At 50.2% G+C, this 23,069-nt stretch overlaps 2 protein-coding genes and 1 pseudogene across 2 annotated transcripts; all 3 read left to right on the forward strand.

The window, feature by feature from the left end:
- Positions 1-854: 854 nt before the first annotated feature.
- On the forward strand, positions 855-3,500 carry LOC136377026 (G2/mitotic-specific cyclin-B3 pseudogene; annotated as a pseudogene).
- A 526-nt stretch (positions 3,501-4,026) lies between these two features.
- LOC136377027 (G2/mitotic-specific cyclin-B3-like) lies at positions 4,027-5,749 on the forward strand. The gene is given in 4 exon segments (XM_066343609.1): positions 4,027-4,204; positions 4,207-4,232; positions 4,235-4,431; positions 4,621-5,749. Coding segments are annotated over 4 exon segments (1,530 nt in total).
- A 253-nt stretch (positions 5,750-6,002) lies between these two features.
- Positions 6,003-17,087, forward strand: LOC136377028 (G2/mitotic-specific cyclin-B3-like). Its single transcript, XM_066343610.1, is given in 12 exon segments — positions 6,003-6,180; positions 6,183-6,206; positions 6,209-6,345; positions 6,406-7,421; positions 8,096-8,181; positions 8,184-8,320; positions 8,381-9,386; positions 15,198-15,940; positions 16,070-16,161; positions 16,350-16,660; positions 16,710-16,886; positions 16,936-17,087. Coding segments are annotated over 12 exon segments (4,059 nt in total).
- The last annotated feature ends 5,982 nt before the right edge of the window (positions 17,088-23,069 follow it).

Consider the following 23,069-nt stretch of genomic DNA (forward strand, 5'->3'; position numbering starts at 1 on the left):
CTGAGCACAGGCCAAAGAAAATGTAACAAGCTCCTGTGTGTCCACACGAGGCCCAGGATCTCTGGGCTGCCCTTATAAAGTGATGACTGGGCTGGATAAACTCAGGGCCTCTTACCTGCGGGCCCCTTATGGTCCATATGGTCAGGCACCGTCCCCCTAATTCAGAAGAGGAGATCTTGCCCTGTTCCTGGTACATGCCCCACAACCCCAACCAGCCACCCCAGTAGACAGTTTGGAGGGGCCCTCCAGCAAAGCAAAGACTATCTGGATGGGGGCATGGCTGTGGGAGGAGAGATGAAGTTCTACTGGAAGGTTTTTGAGCCTGGGAACTTGGGAGGACAGGGACCCCTCTGGGAAAGTTGCCCTGGTCTCTGAGGGGCTGGGCACTGGGAGGGCTGATGTGGAGCCTGCAGACTGGCTGGCCACTGGGATCCCCTGGTGACAATCATGTCCCCGCAGTGTCCCACAGCCTTTCTGAGGCAGCTGGAGGTTAAGGCTCTGTGGATATGGCTCTCTGAGGTCACATGACCTCCCTACCACCTTCCTTCCCTTCTCTGCAGGACATAGGAGAGCCATGTTCACTCCTGTTTCATAGCCAGAAAGAAGTTAAATAAGCCAGAGCAGCCAGACCTGTGGTGTGCAGTGGATAACACATGGAACTGGAATGCTGGGTCGCAGGATCAAAACCCTGACCTTGACAGATCAGGTTAACACTGACTCGGGTCGCTACAACTTGGTGCTCCTTTTATTTCCTTGCCATTCCTGGTCTAGGACTGTGTTCATGGTCTTTCCTGTTCTGTCGCCAATCTTGATGTGAGCTCTGCCTTGGATAGACACTGCTGAATCTGTAAGAGATGCCACTTCCACTGCCACTTGGAAGCTCCAAGCATGAGACTAAGAAATCTCAGTCTAGCAAAATTGTGACCAGTGATCATGACCACTCTGGAAAGAGAGAAGAGAATTACCAAGCAAGGACATCTCCATCTTCACCTCAGGGACCACTCAAGAGGAGATCAGCGTTGAATGATCTCACCAATGCTTCTCAAAGTCAACCTGTCCAGCCCAAGAAGGAAGCCAATAAGGAGTTTGTTAAAGATGTTTCCAAGAAGATAAACAGAAACCCACTGGGGATGGCCAAAAGCAATGAGATGAATATAAAAAAGTATGAGCTGGAACCCTCATCAGCAGCAGTTTCACCTACCATGGTAACACATATTTTGAAGAAATCTGTCATTATGAAGAGATCTACCATCTCCAAAACACCCACTACTGAGAAAGCATCTCTTTTAAAAGTGAAACCCGGCCCTGGCCAGTTGGCTCAGTGGTAGAGCGTCAGCCTGGTGTGAGGAAGCCCAGGCTCGATTCTCGGCCAGGGCACACAGGAGAGGCGCCCATCGGCTTCTCCACCCCTCCCCCTCACCTTCCTCTCTGTCTCTCTCATCCCCTCCCGCAGCCGAGGCTCCATTGGAGCAAAGATGGCCCGGACGCTGGGGATGGCTCCTTGGCCTCTGCCGCAGGCGCCAGAATGGCTCTGGTCGCGATGGAGCGACGCCCCGGAACAACAGAGCATCGCCCCAGGTGGGCGTGCCGGGTGGATCCCGGTCGAGCGCATGCGGGAATCTGTCTGACTGCCTCCCCGTTTCCAGCTTCAGGGAAAAAAAAAAAAAGTGAAACCCACGACTGGGAACACTGCCCACCAAGAGGCCATTATCTTTAAAGAAGTGCAGAAATGAGTATAAGGTATCTATAGTCGAGAAGCCACTGTCCTTGCTGGAGGAGACTGACTTTGAGATTTTTTTAGAGCCAGTGACTCTTAGACAAAAGCCTAAAACTGAGGAGGCAGCCATAACAAAGAGGAAATTATTCTTTCAGAAGACGTGTACAAGTCAGGGGAAACATTCCAACTGTAGGGAGGAGTTGACCTTGTTGGACATTAACGTTGAAAATGATTTCTCCTTTATGGAACCAGTGAACTTTAGGAGGAAGCCTAAAACTGAGGAGGCAGTTCCCACCAGGAGGCTGTTAACTTTAAACAAATGTACCACTCAGGAGACGATGTCCCATAAGAAGAAGCCACTAATATTTCAGAAGGTCACCTCCAAAGAGAAGTCACTCATTCAAGAACCATTGTTCTTGGAGAAAAAGCCTACCACTGAGGAGTTCCTTTTTCAAGAGCCATCTCTGTCACAAGAGAAGCACACCACTCAGGGGGAGGTGTCCACCTTGAAGAAGCCTTGGCCTTGCAAAAGACTCCAACTGAGGGGGAGTCACTTTTAAAGGAGCCTTTGGTTTTTAGGAAGAAGCGTACCATTGAGGAGGCAACTCCCACCGAGGAGGTAGTATTTATAAAGAAGAAATGTACCACTCAACATCAGATATCCTGCTTCAAGAAGCCACTTGTACTGCAGACAATTTCTGAAGCAAAATCACTCATTAAAGAGCCATTTTCCTTTAAACAGAAGCCTACCACTGAGGAAGGGTTCCTTTTCAAGGAATCGTCTGTCTTATCTGGGAAGCACACCACTCTGGGAGAGGCTGCCCTTTTGAAGAAGCCATGGTACTTTCAGGAGAATATTTACAGTATCAGTGAATTTCTTATGGAGCCCGTTTCCTTTAGAAATAAACATACCGCAAATGAGGCAATCTCCTGCAAGGAGTCATTATCTTTAATGAAAAAATACACCACTCAAATGATGTCTACCTGCCAAGAAATGTACTTGCAGACTGTGATTGAAAAAGATAAGAACTCCTTCTTTATGGGGCTACTGTTATTTAGGAAGGAGTCTTCAACTGAGGAGACAATCCCTACCAAGATCCAACTGCCTGTAAAGAAGCAGATCACTCAGGGAAAGAGGGTTCTCTTAGAGAACCCGGTCGTCTCAGAGAAGACCACCTCCGAAGAAGAGCCAATCTTTAAGGAGGTGTTGCCCTTTAAGAAAAACCCTTCAACCGATGAGGCATTCCTCTGGCAGGATTTATCTGTTTTGAAAGAGGAACACATCACTGTGCAGGGGTTGTCCCACTCAAAGAAACCTTTGGCCTTGCAGGAAAAGACTACCACTGAAGAAGAACCATCTATTAAGGAACCATTGGAGGAGGAGCTTACCACTGAGGAGAAATTTCTCTTTCAGGAGCCATTTTTACTGCCTTTCAGCCCTACAAAAAATGATGAGTCTCTTTTCTGGGAGGAGAACAGCACCAGTGAGGAGGATTCCCCTTTCCAGAAACCATTGTTTCTGAAGAAGAAGCTCTCCACTGAGGCAACAACAGGCATAGAAAGCCAATTTTCTTTAAAGAAGCTCACTGCTCCAGGGGAGGTGTTCCTCTTGAACAAGCCCTTGTCCTTGCAAGAGACAATCACCAATGATGAGGAGTTTCTTATTAAACAGCCACTGACATTTCAGGAGAAGCCCAGCACAGAGAAGGAGTCCCTAGTCAAGGAATTATCCTTTCAGGGGAATCGTTGTTGTATTCACAGGTATGAGCTGGAACCCTCATGAGCAGCAGATTCACCTACCGCGGTAACACATATTATGAAGAAACCTATCACTATGAAGAAACCTGTCACTATGAAGAGATCTATCATCTCCAAAACACCCACTACTGAGGAAGCATCTCTTTTAAAAAAGCCATCAGTATTAAAAGTGAAACCCACTCCTGGAAACACACTGCCCATCAAGAGGCCATTATCTTTAAAGAAGTGCAGAAATGAGTATAAGGTATCTATAGTCGAGAAGCCTTGCTGGAGGAGACTGACTTTGAGATTTTTTACAGCCAGTGACTCTTAGGCAAAAGCCTAAAACTGAGGAGGCAGCCATAACCAAGAGGAAATTATTCTTTCAGAAGACGTGTACAAGTCAGAGGAATCATTCCAACTGTAGGGAGGAGTTGACCTTGTTGGACAGTAATGTTGAAAATGACTTCTTCTTTATGGAACCAGTGAACTTTAGGAGGAAGCCTAAAACTGAGGAGGCAGTTCCCACCAGGAGGCTGTTAACTTTAAACAAATGTACCACTCAGGAGACGATGTCCCATAAGAAGAAGCCACTAATATTTCAGAAGGTCACCTCCAAAGAGAAGTCACTCATTAAAGAACCATTGTTCTTGGAGAAAAAGCCTACCACTGAGGAGTTCCTTTTCCAAGAGCCATCTCTGTCACAAGAGAAGCACACCACTCAGGGGGAGGTGTCCACCTTGAAGAAGCCTTGGCCTTGCAAAAGACTCCAACTGAGGGGAGTCACTTTTAAAGGAGCCTTTGGTTTTTAGGAAGAAGCGTACCATTGAGGAGGCAACTCCCACCGAGGACGTAGTATTTATAAAGAAGAAATGTACCCCTCAACATCAGATATCCTGCTTCAAGAAGCCACTTGTACTGCAGACAATTTCTGAAGCAAAATCACTCATTAAAGAGCCATTTTCCTTTAAACAGAAGCCTACCACTGAGGAAGGGTTCCTTTTCAAGGAATCGTCTGTCTTATCTGAGAAGCAAACCACTCTGGGAGAGGCTGCCCTTTTGAAGAAGCCATGCTCCTTTCAGGAGAATATTTACAGTAACAGTGAATTTCTTATGGAGCCCGTTTCCTTTAGAAATAAACATACCGCAAATGAGGCAATCTCCAGCAAGGAGTCATTATCTTTAATGAAAAAATACACCACTCAAATGATGTCTACCTGCCAAGAAATGTACTTGCAGACTGTGATTGAAAAAGATAAGAATTCCTTCTTTATGGGGCTACTGTTATTTAGGAAGGAGTCTTCATCTGAGGAGACAATCCCTACCAAGATCCAACTGCCTGTAAAGAAGCAGATCACTCAGGGAAAGAGGGTTCTCTTAGAGAACCCGGTCGTCTTAGAGAAGACCACCTCTGAAGAAGAGCCAATCTTTAAGGAGGTGTTGCCCTTTAAGAAAAACCCTTCAACCGATGAGGCATTCCTCTGGCAGGATTTATCTGTTTTGAAAGAGGAACACATCACTGTGCAGGGGTTGTCCCACTCAAAGAAACCTTTGGCCTTGCAGGAAAAGACTACCACTGAAGAAGAACCATCTATTAAGGAACCATTGGAGGAGGAGCTTACCACTGAGGAGAAATTTCTCTTTCAGGAGCCATTTTTACTGCCTTTCAGCCCTACAAAAAATGATGAGTCTCTTTTCTGGGAGGAGAACAGCACCAGTGAGGAGGATTCCCCTTTCCAGAAACCATTGTTTCTGAAGAAGCAGCTCTCCACTGAGGCAACAACAGGCATAGAAAGCCAATGATCTTTAAAGAAGCTCACTGCTCCAGGGGAGGTGTTCCTCTTGAACAAGCCGTTGTCCTTGCAAGAGACAATCACCAATGATGAGGAGTTTCTTATTAAACAGCCACTGACATTTCAGGAGAAGCCCAGCACAGAGACGGAGTCCCTAGTCAAGGAATTATCCTTTCAGGGGAATCGTTGCTGTATTCACAGGTATGAGCTGGAACCCTCATCAGCAGCAGATTCACCTACCGCGGTAACACATATTATGAAGAAACCTATCACTATGAAGAAACCTATCACTATGAAGAGATCTATCATCTCCAAAACACCCACTACTGAGGAAGCATCTCTTTTAAAAAAGCCATCAGTATTAAAAGTGAAACACACTCCTGGCAACACACTGCCCATCAAGAGGCCATTATCTTTAAAGAAGTGCAGAAATGAGTATAAGGTATCTATAGTCGAGAAGCCACTGACCTTGCTGGAGGAGACTGACTTTGAGATTTTTTAGAGACAGTGACTCTTAGGCAAAAGCCTAAAACTGAGGAGGCAGCCATAACCAAGAGGAAATTATTCTTTCAGAAGACGTGTACATGTCAGGGGAAACATTCCAACTGTAGGGAGGAGTTGACCTTGTTGGATATTAACGTTGAAAATTATTTCTCCTCTATGGAACCAGTGAACTTTAGGAGGAAGCCTAAAACTGAGGAGGCAGTTCCCACCAGGAGGCTGTTAACTTTAAACAATATACCACTCAGGAGACGATGTCCCATAAAAAGAAGCCACTAATATGTCAGAAGGTCACCTCCAAAGAGAAGTCACTCATTAAAGAACCATTGTTCTTTGAGAAAAAGCCTACCACTGAGGAGTTCCTTTTCCAAGAGCCATCTCTGTCACAAGAGAAGCACACCATTCAGGGGGAGGTGTCCACCTTGAAGAAGCCTTGGCCTTGCAAAAGACTCCAACTGAGGGGAGTCACTTTTAAAGGAGCCTTTGGTTTTTAGGAAGAAGCGTACCATTGAGGAGGCAACTCCCACCGAGGAGGTAGTATTTATAAAGAAGAAATGTACCCCTCAACATCAGATATCCTGCTTCAAGAAGCCACTTGTACTGCAGACAATTTCTGAAGCAAAATCACTCATTAAAGAGCCATTTTCCTTTAAACAGAAGCCTACCACTGAGGAAGGGTTCCTTTTCAAGGAATCGTCTGTCTTATCTGGGAAGCACACCACTCTGGGAGAGGCTGCCCTTTTGAAGAAGCCATGGCCCTTTCTGGAGAATATTTACAGTAACAGTGAATTTCTTATGGAGCCCGTTTCCTTTAGAAATAAACATACCGCAAATGAGGCAATCTCCAGCAAGGAGTCATTATCTTTAATGAAAAAATACACCACTCAAATGATGTCTACCTGCCAAGAAATGTACTTGCAGACTGTGATTGAAAAAGATAAGAACTCCTTCTTTATGGGGCTACTGTTATTTAGGAAGGAGTCTTCAACTGAGGAGATAATCCCTACCAAGATCCAACTGCCTGTAAAGAAGCAGATCACTCAGGGAAAGAGGGTTCTCTTAGAGAACCCGGTCGTCTTAGAGAAGACCACCTCTGAAGAAGAGCCAATCTTTAAGGAGGTGTTGCCCTTTAAGAAAAACCCTTCAACCGATGAGGCATTCCTCTGGCAGGATTTATCTGTTTTGAAAGAGGAACACATCACTGTGCAGGGGTTGTCCCACTCAAAGAAACCTTTGGCCTTGCAGGAAGAGACTACCACTGAAGAAGAACCATCTATTAAGGAACCATTGGAGGAGGAGCTTACCACTGAGGAGAAATTTCTCTTTCAGGAGCCATTTTTACTGCCTTTCAGCCCTACAAAAAATGATGAGTCTCTTTTCTGGGAGACCAGCACCAGTGAGGAGGATTCCCCTTTCCAGAAACCATTGTTTCTGAAGAAGAAGCTCTCCACTGAGGCAACAACAGGCATAGAAAGCTAATGATCTTTAAAGAAGCTCACTGCTCCAGGGGAGGTGTTCCTCTTGAACAAGCCGTTGTCCTTGCAAGAGACAATCACCAATGATGAGGAGTTTCTTATTAAACAGCCACTGACATTTCAGGAGAAGCCCAGCACAGAGAAGGAGTCCCTAGTCAAGGAATTATCCTTTCAGGGGAATCGTTGCTGTATTCACAGGTATGAGCTGGAACCCTCATCAGCAGCAGATTCACCTACCGCGGTAACACATATTATGAAGAAACCTATCACTATGAAGAAACCTATCACTATGAAGAGATCTATCATCTCCAAAACACCCACTGCTGAGGAAGCATCTCTTTTAAAAAAGCCATCAGTATTAAAAGTGAAACACACTCCTCGGAAAACACTGCCCATCAAGAGGCCATTATCTTTAAAGAAGTGCAGAAATGAGTATAAGGTATCTATAGTCGAGAAGCCACTGTCCTTGCTGGAGGAGACTGACTTTGAGATTTTTTTAGAGCCAGTGACTCTTAGGCAAAAGCCTAAAACTGAGGAGGCAGCCATAACCAAGAGGAAATTATTCTTTCAGAAGATGTGTACAAGTCAGGGGAAACATTCCAACTGTAGGGAGGTGTTGACCTTGTTGGACATTAACGTTGAAAATGATTTCTCCTCTATGGAACCAGTGAACTTTAGGAGGAAGCCTAAAACTGAGGAGGCAGTTCCCACCAGGAGGCTGTTAACTCTAAACAAATGTACCACTCAGGAGACGATGTCCCATAAGAAGAAGCCACTGATATGTCAGAAGGTCACCTCCAAAGATAAGTCACTCATTAAAGAACCATTGTTCTTTGAGAAAAAGCCTACCACTGAGGAGTTCCTTTTCCAAGAGCCATCTCTGTCACAAGAGAAGCACACCATTCAGGGGGAGGTGTCCACCTTGAAGAAGCCTTGGCCTTGCAAAAGACTCCAACTGAGGGGAGTCAATTTTAAAGGAGCCTTTGGTTTTTAGGAAGAAGCGTACCATTGAGGAGGCAACTCCCACCGAGGAGGTAGTATTTATAAAGAAGAAATGTACCACTCAACATCAGATATCCTGCTTCAAGAAGCCACTTGTACTGCAGACAATTTCTGAGGCAAAATCACTCATTAAAGAGCCATTTTCCTTTAAACAGAAGCCTACCACTGAGGAAGGGTTCCTTTTCAAGGAATCGTCTGTCTTATCTGGGAAGCACACCACTCTGGGAGAGGCTGCCCTTTTGAAGAAGCCATGGTACTTTCAGGAGAATATTTACAGTATCAGTGAATTTCTTATGGAGCCCGTTTCCTTTAGAAATAAACATACCGCAAATGAGGCAATCTCCAGCAAGGAGTCATTATCTTTAATGAAAAAATACACCACTCAAATGATGTCTACCTGCCAAGAAATGTACTTGCAGACTGTGTATGAAAAAGATAAGAACTCCTTCTTTATGGGGCTACTGTTATTTAGGAAGGAGTCTTCAACTGAGGAGACAATCCCTACCAAGATCCAACTGCCTGTAAAGAAACAGATCACTCAGGGAAAGAGGGTTCTCTTAGAGAACCCGGTCGTCTCAGAGAAGACCACCTCCGAAGAAGAGCCAATCTTTAAGGAGGTGTTGCCCTTTAAGAAAAACCCTTCAACCGATGAGGCATTCCTCTGGCAGGGTTTATCTGTTTTGAAAGCAGAACACATCACTGTGCAGGGGTTGTCCCACTCAAAGAAACCTTTGGCCTTGCAGGAAAAGACTACCACTGAAGAAGAACCATCTATTAAGGAACCATTGGAGGAGGAGCTTACCACTGAGGAGAAATTTCTCTTTCAGGAGCCATTTTTACTGCCTTTAAGCCCTACAAAAAATGATGAGTCTCTTTTCTGGGAGAACAGCACCAGTGAGGAGGATTCCCCTTTCCAGAAACCATTGTTTCTGAAGAAGAAGCTCTCCACTGAGGCAACAACAGGCATAGAAAGCCAATGATCTTTAAAGAAGCTCACTGCTCCAGGGGAGGTGTTCCTCTTGAACAAGCCATTGTCCTTGCAAGAGACAATCACCAATGATGAGGAGTTTCTTATTAAACAGCCACTGACATTTCAGGAGAAGCCCAGCACAGAGAAGGAGTCCCTAGTCAAGGAATTATCCTTTCAGGGGAATCGTTGTTGTATTCAGTTATGAGCTGGGACCCTCATCAGCAGCAGATTCACCTACCGCGGTAACACATATTATGAAGAAACCTATCACTATGAAGAGATCTATCATCTCCAAAACACCCCCTACTGAGGAAGCATCTCTTTTGAAAAAGCCATCAGTATTAAAAGTGAAACCCACTCCTGGGAATACACTGCCCATCAAGAGGCCATTATCTTTAAAGAAGTGCAGAAATGAGTATATGGTATCTATAGTCGAGAAGCCACTGACCTTGCTGGAGGAGAATGACTTTGAGATTTTTTTAGAGCCAGTGACTCTTAGGCAAAAGCCTAAAACTGAGGAGGCAGCCATAACCAAGAGGAAATTATTCTTTCAGAAGACGTGTACAAGTCAGGGGAAACATTCCAACTGTAGGGAGGAGTTGACCTTGTTGGACATTAACGTTGAAAATGATTCCTCCTTTATGGAACCAGAGAACTTTAGGAGGAAGCCTAAAACTGAGGCTAAGAAGAAGCCACTAATATGTCAGACGGTCACCTCCAAAGAGAAGTCACTCACTAAGGAACCATTGTTCAATGAGGCATTGCATTTAAAGCTGTTCTCCTTGAATCAGAAATCCACCACTGAGAAGGAGTTATCCTTTGAGGAGCCATTGGCCTTGCAAATTAATCTCACCCTTGTGGACCATTAATGGCAAAAAGCCATTATAGATTTGAGGCTTAGCAAATGCTAAATTATCCCCCCTCCATCTCCATATTTGGCTTTGATGCTGAATATTTGCACCCACTCCACTTGCTCTCTTGAGTTGCTGGAAGCAATATACATGCCCTTCCTCTGACTCTTTGTTTGTTTCAGATGTTTGTAAATTTCACTAATGTATCCTGGTTTTGCCTTGGGAGAGTTCCTGCCTCAGTCTTTGATGTGCAACTTTGTATCAGGGTCCTTGATTTGCATATATCTATATAATAAAGCGAACTGGGGCTATGAGGCACTCAGATACTGCCAGGCAGTTTGAAGAGTCCTCCTGGTCCCATCGTTTTTGTTTTGACAAGTGTGTTTCCTTAATTCCGCACTGTTATTTGGAGCCGCGCTGGTCCGCGGCAAGTGGCGCCCGAACAGACGACCCGAGTATGGGTACGAGGAAGCTAAAACTGAAGGAAGGGGACAGAACTCCCCAAAGTGAAGTGCGCACAGTGAGTAAAGAAAGTTTTTGGGGAAAGTGTAGTTGGGAGTAAAAGAATATGGGACAGATAGAGTAAAAAATAAGGGACCTTTTTGTGAAAATGTTTCCGTATGAAGACAAATCGTAGCTGAAGAGTGTCAGGGTAAGCCGGAAACAGAGGGATGTGAATATGAGGATAACTTGAAGTCTGAGGATGACAGGGGGGATGAAAAATCCGTGGCTATGGCTGCCTTTGCCACGGGGCCTTCTCTGCCCTCAGCTCCTTCCTACATTTAACCCTCTGCTCCTCCGTTCCCTTATCGGGCTGATTCCATAGTCTATAGCTCAAAATCTGGGAAATCTCCTCTCCAACAATCTATAGACCAGGCTCGAAATGTAGAGGAAACAATAGATGGCTTTGCCTGTTTTCCTATTGTGGAAAGACAGGATGATATGGGGAGACTAGTGCGAGAACATGAACCTGTACCTTTTAAAACTCTGAAAGAGCTTAAACTTGCTTGTGCTCAGTATGGGCCTACTGCCCCTTTTACACTTGGTTTATTAGATACCATTAGTGCAAAGGCTCTTCCCCCAAATGACTGGAAGGCAATTGCTCCTGCTTGTCTCTCCGGGGGTGATTATTTGTTGTGGAAGTCAGACTTTCATGAAAAGGCTATAGAGCAGGATGAGAAAAATCAGCAAGAGGAGGTTGCTGTTACTGTAGATATGTTAACTGGAGAAGGACAATATGCCCATACGGCAACTCAACTAGGGTATCGACCAGCTATTTATGATATAATTAATCAGATAGCCACATAGGCATGGAAATGCCTGCCTATTCCAGGGACCAAACCAGAAGAATTTAGTAAAATTAGGCAGGGTGCAGACGAGCGATTTCAAGACTTTGTCTCATGGCTAATTCAAGCAGTTGAAAGAACAGTAGGGGATAAAAATGTGGGAAAGGTTTTAATAAAACAACTAGCCTATGAAAATGCTAACTCCGCTTGTCAGGCTGCACTTCGGCCTCACCACAAGAAGGGAGATATAGAGGACTATATCAGAATATGCGCCGATGTTGGGCCTTCATACATGCAAGGTCTTGCTTTTACCACAGGTAATAAGGCAAGATTTCCAGGACAAAACTTTGATAAAGGACAGAACAAGTGAAGGAAGGAAGGTCAGGGAAGTACTTCTGCCCGTGGAAACTGTTTTCAACGCGGGAGTTCGGGGCATTTTGCTAGAAACTGCCATGCTTTCCCCGGATATTGGTTTCGGCCTCTCCCTCAAGGACAGCCAGCCCTTAAGGCTCCAGACCTCTGCCCACTTTGTAGACAAGGGAAACATTGGAAGAATAAGGGAAGGCCTAAATGTACAACCGGAGGGCAGGGAAAAGGACAACGGGGCCCTCCCCGGCCCCATCAAACAATAGAGGCGATGTCAGTGTTTCCCAGTAACACAGTAGGAATCTTGTTAGGCAAAAGTAGTTTAACTATGAGGGAATTCTTTGTTCTTCCTGGAGTAGTAGACTCTGATTATACAGGGGAAATTAAAGTAATGGCTCACACTTTGAGGAATATAGTCACTATCTCCCCTGATATGAAAATTGCTCAATTAATCCTTTTACCTCAAGACAAGGCCAAACCCTGCTAAAGGGACCCCGAGAGAATCAAAGATTTGGCTCCACTGATACTGCCTATTGGATTCAAAAAATAGGTCAGGAACACCCTGAAATGGAACTAACAATACAGGGGCGTAAATTTAAAGGGCTTTTAGATACTGGGGCTGATGTATCTGTTATTGCTAAGCTACATTGGCCTCCTTCCTGGCCCACTCATGCAGCAGCCACAGAATTACAAGGTATAGGGCAGAGTAAATCCCCTCAACAAAGTTCTAGTTTTTTACAATGGGAAGATAAAGAAGGTCATTCTGGATTTTTTTCAGCCTTATGTGCTCCCTGGATTGCCAGTTAATTTGTGGGGTAGAGATGTTTTGAAAAATATGGGGGCATTGCTTGTCAGTTCTAATAGTTTAGTTAGCACTCAAATGCTTGATCAGGGATTTTTGCCCACTAAGGGTCTAGGGAAAGAACAGTGAGGAATTCTCACCCCCATGGAAGTGGCACTCAATACCAGAAGGCATGGATTAGGATATCAAAATTTAGCATAGGGGCCTTGGCAGCTCCTGCTACCCTAATAATGCACTGTGCAGACCCAGTTACTTGGAAATCAGATAATCCTGTATGGGTAGACCAATGGCCCCTTTCTCAGGAGAAATTTAAGGCAGCTGCTCAATTGGTACAGGAACAAGCTGTTCCTGTACCAATTGAGCAGCTGCGAGAAGCAGCAAAGATGCCAACCCCAAGGCCCTAGAGGGGCTGACTGCCTCTTCTGAACCTGGGGAGATTCCCTGGCCCAGAACACAGGGAAGCAATGATGTCCCAGTTTGGGGACAGCCAGTGAGGAAATCACACTCCTGAACTGTCAGGCTCTGTCCTGCTGTCCCAACACTTTCTATCCTGCATGGAGGTGGTCCCAAATGCTTGCCCAGGGGCCCCACCTGCTTCTGGTGCTGAAGCCACAAGTCCTCCAGCTGCCGGTCTTGCTTCTGCCTTAGGATGTGAAATTCTTGGTCTTGCTTCTGGCTCATGGTCGCCAATTTGCACTTGTGAGCCCTTCGCAGGCACTCCAACTCCCGGGTCAGTTGCCCCAGGTCAGCTGGCAGCTTCCGCTCCTACATGAGGGTGGGACCACCCGCGGGAAACTGCAGAGCATTTAACATAATGGTCCTTCTCTGGAAAGAAAGATGGTGTGCTGCTTTCTTGGGAGACCACAGGGGCCAATGGGATAAAGCCAAAAAAAGGCCCTCCTTGACATGGCCCTTGTACTGGCCAACCCCATTTCATCGCCTGGATGGCCCCCAGGAAACACAAGTCCCGTCCTGTGTCCTCTGCCCCTCTCCATTCACCTATTTCTGGCCTCATGCCATGGCAGGCCTCGGGTTCCAATTTGTGGCTGTGCCCTAAAGTATCTGAAGTAGATTTTTTAGATTATACAGGAGTCCCTTCACCCCCGTAAGGAAGCACTGGCCTAGCAGAGGTCGCAAAACCACCAGGATACCCAAGTGCCATCGATCAACATCAGCTACTTCTCCCAAAGAAAGGCCCTCCTCGCCGTGGCCCTTGCACTGCCCAACCCCATGTCACCGCACGGATGGCTTCCAGGAAACACAAGTCTCCTCCAGTGTTCTCTGTCCCTCTCCCTTAAGTTGTTCAGGCCTATATTTTGAAAGGCCTAGGGTTCCAATTTGTGGCTGCGGCCTCAAAATACCTGACCTAAATATTTTAGAATATACAGGAAGCCCTTCACCCTCATGGGGAAGCACAGGATGTGCAGAGGTTGCAAAACCACCAGGATACCCAAGTGACATTTTACACACCTACTTTTCCCATAAAAAGGCCCTGCTCGCTGTGGCCCTGGCACAGCCCAACCCCATGTCACCGCACAAATGGCACTCAGGAAACACAAGTCTCCTCCAGTGTTCTCTGCCCCTCTCCCTTAAGTCGTTCTGGCCTCATGCCATGGAAGGCCTCGGGTTCCAATTTGTGGCTACGGCCTCTAAGCACCAGAAGTAGATTTTTCCGAATATACAGGAGGCCCTTCACCCCCAAGGGGAAGCACAACCCCTGCAGAGGTTGCAAAACCACCAAGATACCCAAGTGCCATCGACCTCGGCTACTTCTCCCAAAAAAATGCCCTCCTCACCGTGGCCCTTGAACATCCAACCCCATGTCACCGCACGGATGGCGCCTAGGAAACACAAGTCCCCTACTGTGTCCTCTGCCACTCTGGCTTCATATCTTTCTGGCATCATGCCATTGAAGGCCTTGGGTTCCAAGTTGTGGCTGCAACCTCAAAGTACCAGATTTTTCTGATTACAGAGGATTCCCTTTACCCCCACGGGGAAACACTGGCCCTGAAGTGGTTGCAAAACCACCAGGATGCCCACAAACCCTAACCCACCCAATCTACCTTCCTCTCCTTTCCCCCACCCTGTCCCTCCCTTTAACCGTGGCAAGAGGACCCCTTCCAGGAATTCGGAGGCCTCCAGCCCCCTTTGCGGACAGACTACCTGCCCCTACAGCCTTCAGTTCTGCCCTGACACCTTCTCCAAAACAGTATCCTGACTTGGGACATTCTACAGGGAGTGCCCAGAATCAGGAGTTCATGCCCATTTGCATAGATCCTGTGAAAAATAAATCTGCCGCTCTAAGGATGGGCAGAGGCATAAGAATTTGGCGGACATCATCTCCACATAATCCCGGTGGGCCCTCCAGTGTCCCGGGAATTCCTTTCTCCACATTCAGCTCTCAGCCTTTTCGGATCTGACCCAAATCACTCAGTGGAAGCCCCTTCTGGGACTGAGCACAGGCCAAAGAAAATGTAACAGGCTCCTGTGTGTCCACACTAGGCCCCAGGACATCGAGCTTCCGGTACAAAGTGGCTGGGCTTGGTAAACTCAGGGCATCTTTCCCTGCGGGCCCCTTGGGCTCCAAGCACACTGCCTCCCCCTACTTCCCATGCCTGGTCCTCATTTCCTTTCCCTGTTTTAAGTGCCTTAGAAAATACCCTCTACCTTCCACTGCCCATGCCCCTTTTATATCAGGTACCAACCCCAGCAGACCGCCTGCCCCGCCCCCATCCCACCGCCTTCCCGTGAGCTTCCGCCCCCAGCAGACCGCCTGCCCCGCCCCCATCCCACCGCCTTCCCGTGAGCTTCCGCCCCCAGCAGACCGCCTGCCCCGCCCCCATCCCAACCGCCTTCCCGTGAGCTTCCGCCCCCAGCAGACCGCCTGCCCCGCCCCCGTCCCAACCGCCTTTCACGTGAGCTTCCGCCCCCAGCAGACCGCCTGCCCCGCCCCCGTCCCAACCGCCTTTCACGTGAGCTTCCGCCCCCAGCAGACCGCCTGCCCCGCCCCCGTCCCAACCGCCTTTCACGTGAGCTTCCGCCCCCAGCAGCCCGCCTGCCCCGCCCCCGTCCCAACCGCCTTTCACGTGAGCTTCCGCCCCCAGCAGATCGCCTGCCCCGCCCCCGTCCCAACCGCCTTTCACGTGAGCTTCTGCCCCGCCCCGTCCCAACCGCCTTCCACTGAGCTTCCGCCCCCAGCAGGCCGCCTTCCCGTGAGCTTCCGCCCCCAGCCGACCGCCTGCCCCGTCCCTGTCCCTGCAGCCTTTCACGTGAGCTTCCGCCCCCAGCCGACCGCCTGCCCCGCCCCCGTCCCTACAGCCTTTCACGTGAGCTTCCGCCCTCAGCAGACCGCCTGCCCCGCCCCTGTCCCTGCAGCCTTTCACGTGAGCTTCCGCCCCCAGCCGACCGCCTGCCCCGCCCCCGTCCCTACAGCCTCTCACGTGAGCTTCTGCCCCCAGCAGACCGCCTGCCCCGCCCCGTCCCAACCGCCTTCCCGTGAGCTTCCGCCCCCAGCAGACCGCCTGCCCCGACCCCATCCCAACCGCCTTCCCGTGAGCTTCCGCCCCTAGCAGACCGCCTGCCCCGCCCCCGTCCCAACCGCCTTTCACGTGAGCTTCCGCCCCCAGCAGGCCGCCTGCCCCGCCCCCGTCCCACCGCTCCCGTGAGCTTCCGCCCCCAGCAGACCGCCTGCCCCGCCCCAGTCCCAACCGCCTTCCACTGAGCTTCCGCCCCCAGCAGACCGCCTGCCCCGCCCCCGTCCCAACCGCCTTCCACTGAGCTTCCGCCCCCAGCAGACCGCCTGCTCCGCCCCCGTCCCCCCGCCTTCCCGTGAGCTCCCGCCCCCAGCAGACCGCCTGCCCCGCCCCCGTCCCCCCGCCTTCCCGTGAGCTTCCGCCCCCAGCAGACGGCCTGCCCGCCCCCGTCCCACCGCCTTCCCGTGAGCTTCCGCCCTCAGCAGACCGCCTGCCCCGCCCCCGTCCCAACCGCCTTTCACGTGAGCTTCCGCCCCCAGCCGACCGCCTGCCCCGCCCCCGTCCCAACCGCCTTTCACGTGAGCTTCCGCCCCCAGCCGACCGCCTGCCCCGCCCCCGTCCCACCGCCTTCCCGTGAGCTTCCGCCCCCAGCAGACGGCCTGCCCGCCCTCGTCCCACCGCCTTCCCGTGAGCTTCCGCCCTCAGCAGACCGCCTGCCCCGCCCCTGTCCCTACAGCCTTTCACGTGAGCTTCCGCCCCCAGCAGACGGCCTGCCCCGTCCCTGTCCCTACAGCCTTTCACGTGAGCTTCCGCCCCCAGCAGACGGCCTGCCCCGCCCCTGTCCCTACAGCCTTTCACGTGAGCTTCCGCCCCCAGCAGACGGCCTGCCCCGCCCGTCCCTACAGCCTTTCACGTGAGCTTCCGCCCCCAGCAGACCGCCTGCCCCGCCCCTGTCCCTACAGCCTTTCACGTGAGCTTCCGTCCCCAGCAGACGGCCTGCCCCGTCCCTGTCCCTACAGCCTTTCACGTGAGCTTCCGCCCCCAGCAAATTGCCTGCCCCACCCCCACCTGTCCCTACTGCCATCCTCCTGAGCTTCTGCCCCCAGCAAACTGATGCTCTCCTAGGGGGGCACCTGCTCTGGAGCATGGGTCTCCAGGGGTCCATGCTGTAAATAAAAGGACAAGGAGACAAATGCTGCAGGCTTTTGGCCTGGAGATGAGAGAGAATGAGGCTATTGCCAACTCCTTTTGTTTTCTTCTTGATTTGAGAGCGACAAGCATCCACTCCTCGTTCCACTGACTGTCCCATTTAGCTGTGTGCTCACTGGTTGCTGACTGGGATCAAACCTGCGATTCCCACCGGCGGGGGTCCAGGGATCAGGACTTTACCCACTTAGCAACCTGGCGAGGGCCTTAAGGGCAGTGTTTGAAAAAGAAAAGGGAATAATGGAGAATATTTCTTCCTAAATGAGAGTTTGAGTAAAAGCAAGAACTATCACACAATTCATTTGCTTATATTTCTTTGAATTATATTTCCTTTTCTTTGAATCTTGGATTTATTTTCTGAGAATTTATCAGCTTTAAACAATTTATCAGCTTTAAACATCTGTTCAAAGATTTTAAATTCTATTTTCAGAGTTTAAATTTCTGAACATTTTTTCATTGTTCTCTACGGGTCAATTTTTTTTTTTTTTTGTATTTTTCTGAAGCTGGAAATGGGGAGAGACAGTCAGACAGACTCCCGCATGCGCCCGACCGGGATCCACCCAGCATGCCCACCAGGGGCGACGCTCTGCCCACCAGCCAACCGGCCAGGGCAATTTTTTTTTAAAATAGCATCCTAGTCTTCTAAAATCTTTTTACTTCTCTGAAGACCGTTTTTTTTTTTTCTTTCTTTTGTTTTTTCTTTTTAGAAGTGTAAAGCCAGTAGCCAGGGCCACCATCACAGCAGCCTGGCCCATGCAGGTTCGCATTGGGTTTGGACAGTCGGTAAAGAAACAACGGAGCCAAAAACTGGTGGGCCATCATCTTTAATCCTAGCTTGCACCTGGCGGGCAAGTAAAAACACACACTGGGCTCCAAAACCCACTCACATTCAGTGCTCACAAAGCTACTGACTTATCCAAGTTTCCTAGAATCAAAGGTTTCTAGCTCACCAGACTTATTCACCTCTGTTCCCCATCTCCTTCCTTCTCCCTGCACAAACTCTGCACAAACTGGCTGCTCACTTAGCACTCCACCATCTTGGCTGCTTCTCCTGGCCTCCTCCACGTGGCCTTTCTCTGCTCTCTGCTCTGCTCCTCTAATGATAATCTCAGGAACCAAGAGAGCAAGCTCCCGTTCTTCCCCCACTTTATAGTGTAGAAATCATAACCTTTAATCCAATATACAAAATAGGGAAGTCTCTAATACAAAGTCACTTATCTGAGTCATGATGGGATTGTACCATCCCACATCAAAAAGGGTGGGAAAGGCTTAATCCCAAAACCAAGCCCCAGGCTACAATGATTCTGCCTGCCCACAGCCCGCCCCCAACACACATTAATATCACCTGGGTGACGGCCTCCACGTGGGCAGCACCATCTTTAACAAAGTGAGCATAATACATTTTATCTGCCCAACAGCATTCCAGGTCGACACTCTATTCACTGCGCCACCATGGGTCAATATATATATTGGGGGGGGCAAAACATCAACTCGTAGTTGCGTCACCTTAGTTGTTCATTGTTGGGCAGATAAAATGTATTATGCTCACTTTGTTAAAGAGGCCGTTGCCCAGGTGATATTAATGTGTGTTGGGGTGGGCTAAAGGCAGGCAGAATCCTTGTAGCCTGGGGCTTGGTTTTGGGATTAAGCCTTTCCTACCTTTTTTGGTGTAAGGTGGTACAATCCTATCATGCCTCAGAGAAGTGATTTTGTATTAGAGACTTCCCTATTATGTATATTGGATTAAGGGTTTGGATTTCTACACTATAAAATGGGAATGGAGCGGGAGTTTGGCTCTTGGTTCCTGAGGTTAGCATGAGAGAGCAGAGAGAATAGAGCCAGCAGCGGGAGGAGGCCACGTGGAGAAGGCCAGGAAAAGCAGCCAAGATGGCGGAGTGCTGAGTGAGATGCCAGTTTGTACAGAGTTTGTATCTGGGATAAGGAAGGAGATGGGGAACTGAGGAGAATAAGGCTGGTGAGCTAGAAACCTTTGATTCTAGGAAACTCGGATAAGTCAGTGGCTTTGTGAGCACTGAATGTGACTGGGTTTTGGAGCCCAGTGTGTATTTTTACTTGCCCGCCAGGTGCAAGCTAGAATTAAAGAAAATGGCCCACCAGTTTGTGGCTCCTTTGTTTCTTTACCGACTGTCCGAATCCAATGCGAACCTGCATGGGCCAGGCGGCTGCTTTGATAGTGGCCCTGGCCGTGGCTCCTGGCTTTACATTCATTGATTGCTTTCTCATATGTGCCTTGACTGCGGGCTCTAGCTGAGCCAGTGACCCCTTGCTCAAGCCAGCGACCTGGGGCTTCAAGTCAACAACCTTTGGACTTAAGCTCTATCCACTGTGCCACCAGTCAGGCAGGTTCTTTTCAAGTTGTAAAAATCCTTGTATTTCTGTTTTGATGGAGATTGGGAGGAGAGCAAATGTTTTTGTTTAACTGGCCATCTTTAATCAGTATTTTTTTTTTTATTTTATCTTTTTTAGATTTTATTTATCCATTTTTAGGGAGAGAGAGAGAGAGAAGGGGAGGAGGAGCAGGAAGCATCAATTCAGGAGTGAGGCTCAAGGAAACGGGATGCCAAAAAAAAAGAAAAGAGAAGAAAGGGCCAGACAGTGACTACTTTAGGCTTTGCAGACCACGTAAGGCCTCTTATATTCTGCTTCTTTCTTTTTCTTTTTTTAAGTAGGCCCTGCAAAATTATGAAAATCTATTCTTAGCAGACCCTGGGACCCAACGCCGGAGCTGCGGCAGGGTGTAGCCACAGCCCGATGCGGTGAGGGGGTCTGTGAGGGCGTGAGCTGAGCTGGGACCATCCCGGTGTCTTGTGTCCTCCGTGTCTGACCCAGAGCAGACAGATGAGCTGAACAGACACTGCTGAGCGAGGCCTCGAAAGCTCCCTAAGCCTAAAACCTGGATGCCCAGGTTAGGTCCCTGCTACGCCCATGCCAGCCAAGTGTCCCTGGGGGAATCCTTCCCATGCCAACTGCAGCTAAGCAGCCCTAAGCACGCCAGCTTCCTTGCTGGCCCTGTTTCTCTCGGTCGGGTGGGAGCAACATCGCTCCCCTTGGTACTGAGTCATGGAATAGCCTGGGACCACTGAGTGCCACCCTGTGCCGAGCCCTGAGCTTGGGCCCCACACCTGTGCCCGCAGGATGCTTCCCCTGACTCGGATGGACCAGGGTGCGGGAGCCATGCTGGTGGTGGGACAGGGGTGCAGCGTGAGCCCAGGAGAGGAGGCTGCGGGCTGCAGACCAGGCTTATGGCCAGCCAGCCTCTCCTGGTTACGACTGAGGCTACGTATTCTTAGCAAGAACTGGAAATCATGCCTACTGACCATTGGTCATCTTCATAACACCACCGGCAGCCGCCACTGAGGGTCAGTGCTCAGGGCACTGTGCCATGTGTGGCACAGAAAGTACCCACGGGAACCTTCCAGCACCCCAGAGGGGCAGCCTTTTCCTCAGGGGGAGGAGGTGGTGCCCAGTGGGATGTGGTCAGGTGACCGGCCTTCCCCCAGCCTGGCCTTCAGCGCCACGGCTCCAGCTACTGACCCGTGCACGGCTCTCCTGTCCCTCTCTGGCTCCCCTCAGGGTCCTGACCCGCAGGTAGAGCAAGCTACCCCCCTTCCACGGAGGGATACAGTCTCCAGGCCCACAGGCTCTGAGCTGGGAAGAGCGAGCAGTGACTGAGCCCACGATTTCCAGCTCTGAGTCAGGTCCTCATCTCTGGGGTAGGTGGCTGCTAAAAGTGACCGTGACCCATCACGGGGATGCCCACCTTGCCCGAGGACAGGGCGCTGTTGAGGGACGGCATCGGCCCCCGCAGCGGGGCTCCTGACAGACTACCTCTGGACAGACAGCCCCTGCTGGCCACCCCACCCCCACCCCCCAGGTCAATCTCCACTTCTACCCCGGCCGGTGTACCCAGTGCAGCGTCAAACACTGGGTCTGACATCACTGGCCGGGAAATCAAAGATGTCCTGTTTGAACTGGACCCGGCAGCCCATGAGTGATTCTGGATGCAGGTTCTTGATGACGTCCACCTGGGCCAGGCAGCACTCACCCAGGGACGGGGGGTGGGGGGGCAGGGAGGAGTTAAGACCAGCACAGGCCAGGACTGCTGGCTGCCACACAACACCTGTCTGAGGACCTCGCAGATGAGGGAGCAGAGACAGGGCCTCAAAACAACATCTGTGCCCCGACTTCCTTCACGTGGGGCCCCCGGGGTCGCCCAATTCTTTGTGATGGTGCCGTCAGTGCCGTGGTTTATAGAAGCCGAGGACAAATTTTACAGAGGACCGGGGGAAGGGGAGCTCATTCCGAATCCCAGGTAATGTGAGCTCAGAGTTTCAGCGTTTGTTCTAGAGCCTGTGTCTATGGCACAGCAGATGGGCCGGCCAGGCCCACTGGTGGGTGTCGGCTGTTCCTGTCAGTGGGGGGCAATGGGCAATTTATCTCTGGACAGGAGGAGGGCAGCAGTGCCTCATTAGTACCCTGAGTGTCTTCCCTGCAGCGGCACGGTGCTGTCTGCTGGCACTGAGGTGGAGAAGAGATGTTACTGTCATGCCACGAGACGGTCCCATTCATCATAACAAAGTAGTGGCATTTAATTCTAACAGTTAAGTAGTTTTAAAAAAACAAACAACCCCCCCCCCACACACACACACACACACACACAAAACAGCCCTGAATCGATGTGTTTCTATCTGGACGCCGCCATCCAGGACTGTCGCGGGAAGGGGTGGGACCGGGCGTTCTGTGTACGACATGGGAGGTTGTTACAAAGCCAGTGTCAGCAGCGAGGGCAGCTGAGTCATCACGTCCTGGGGTGGGCAGTGGTTGGCCGGGGCCATCCTCACTCTGCTGACCTGGGGCTGGAGTGGCACCTCCAGCTCAGAACCACCCTGTTCCTGGTGCCAGGCTCTTTTAGGAAGATTCCGTCCCTGGTTCCTGCTTGGGGGTGAGTCTACTGTCTACAGAGCTGGGAGGGGCAGGGAGCCAGGGTTAGATGTTCTCTCTGGAACTGGCATGAATTTGAGTGGGAGAAACGCACCCAGCCCCATCAAAGGGCACAGGAAGCCTCTCCCCACTCTGAGCCTGGCAGGGCTCCTGCCTGGACCCCCGAGTCCCGCAGACTCTCTACCTCTCAGGTTTGAGCTTCTGTTTCCCACGGTGACCATCACTTTGGAGACTACGACCTCCTGAAAGCCGGTCTGGACAGGGCGGGTGTGCCGGGCTATGATCCTCTGCGGGATGCCAATCACTACCTGGAAGGAAGTCAAGGGAACTTCACGAGTGATAACCAGGCATGGGCCGGCCGGTGGTGAAACCCCCTGAACAAGAGCCAGCTCCCCAGAAGACCCAGTTCCCTTGACAAAGGGCACAACTGGTACACAATGCGTGTTTGCTGATGTCAGACAAGCCGTCAGTCACTGTCACTCGCTCAGAAATGAGGGTGCAGGCTCCACGCCAGGCACCCGCCCCTTGACATAACAGGACATCAGTCAAGGAACAGGCCAGCAGCCCAGGGAAAATCTAGCCAGGACAGTGGTCCCGTGGTCCCTGTCACCTAGGGCTCAGAGGGGGGCTGTGGAGGGACAGGCAGCGGGTCATGTTTAGGATAAGCCTGGCACACAATGTCTGAAGAGAACACTGTCTCCTCTCTGAGGGGGAACACGGGAGGCACTGGGAAGTGGCCAGAGGGCACACACCGAGCCAGGCCAATGCCGGTCAGCTCCCGACTCTGACACTCAAGTCCTGTGACCCGGAGCACCTCACTCTGAATCTGCATCTGGGTTTCCTTGCTGATAAAAATGGGTCATCTACTTCTCCCGGCTGCCGTGGCTGTGGTGGAATGACCCGCGGGTCAGCTGTCTAGCACAGGCTT

This window comes from Saccopteryx leptura, chromosome 6, assembly GCF_036850995.1.
Source record: "Saccopteryx leptura isolate mSacLep1 chromosome 6, mSacLep1_pri_phased_curated, whole genome shotgun sequence".
Lineage (NCBI taxonomy): Eukaryota > Metazoa > Chordata > Mammalia > Chiroptera > Emballonuridae > Saccopteryx > Saccopteryx leptura.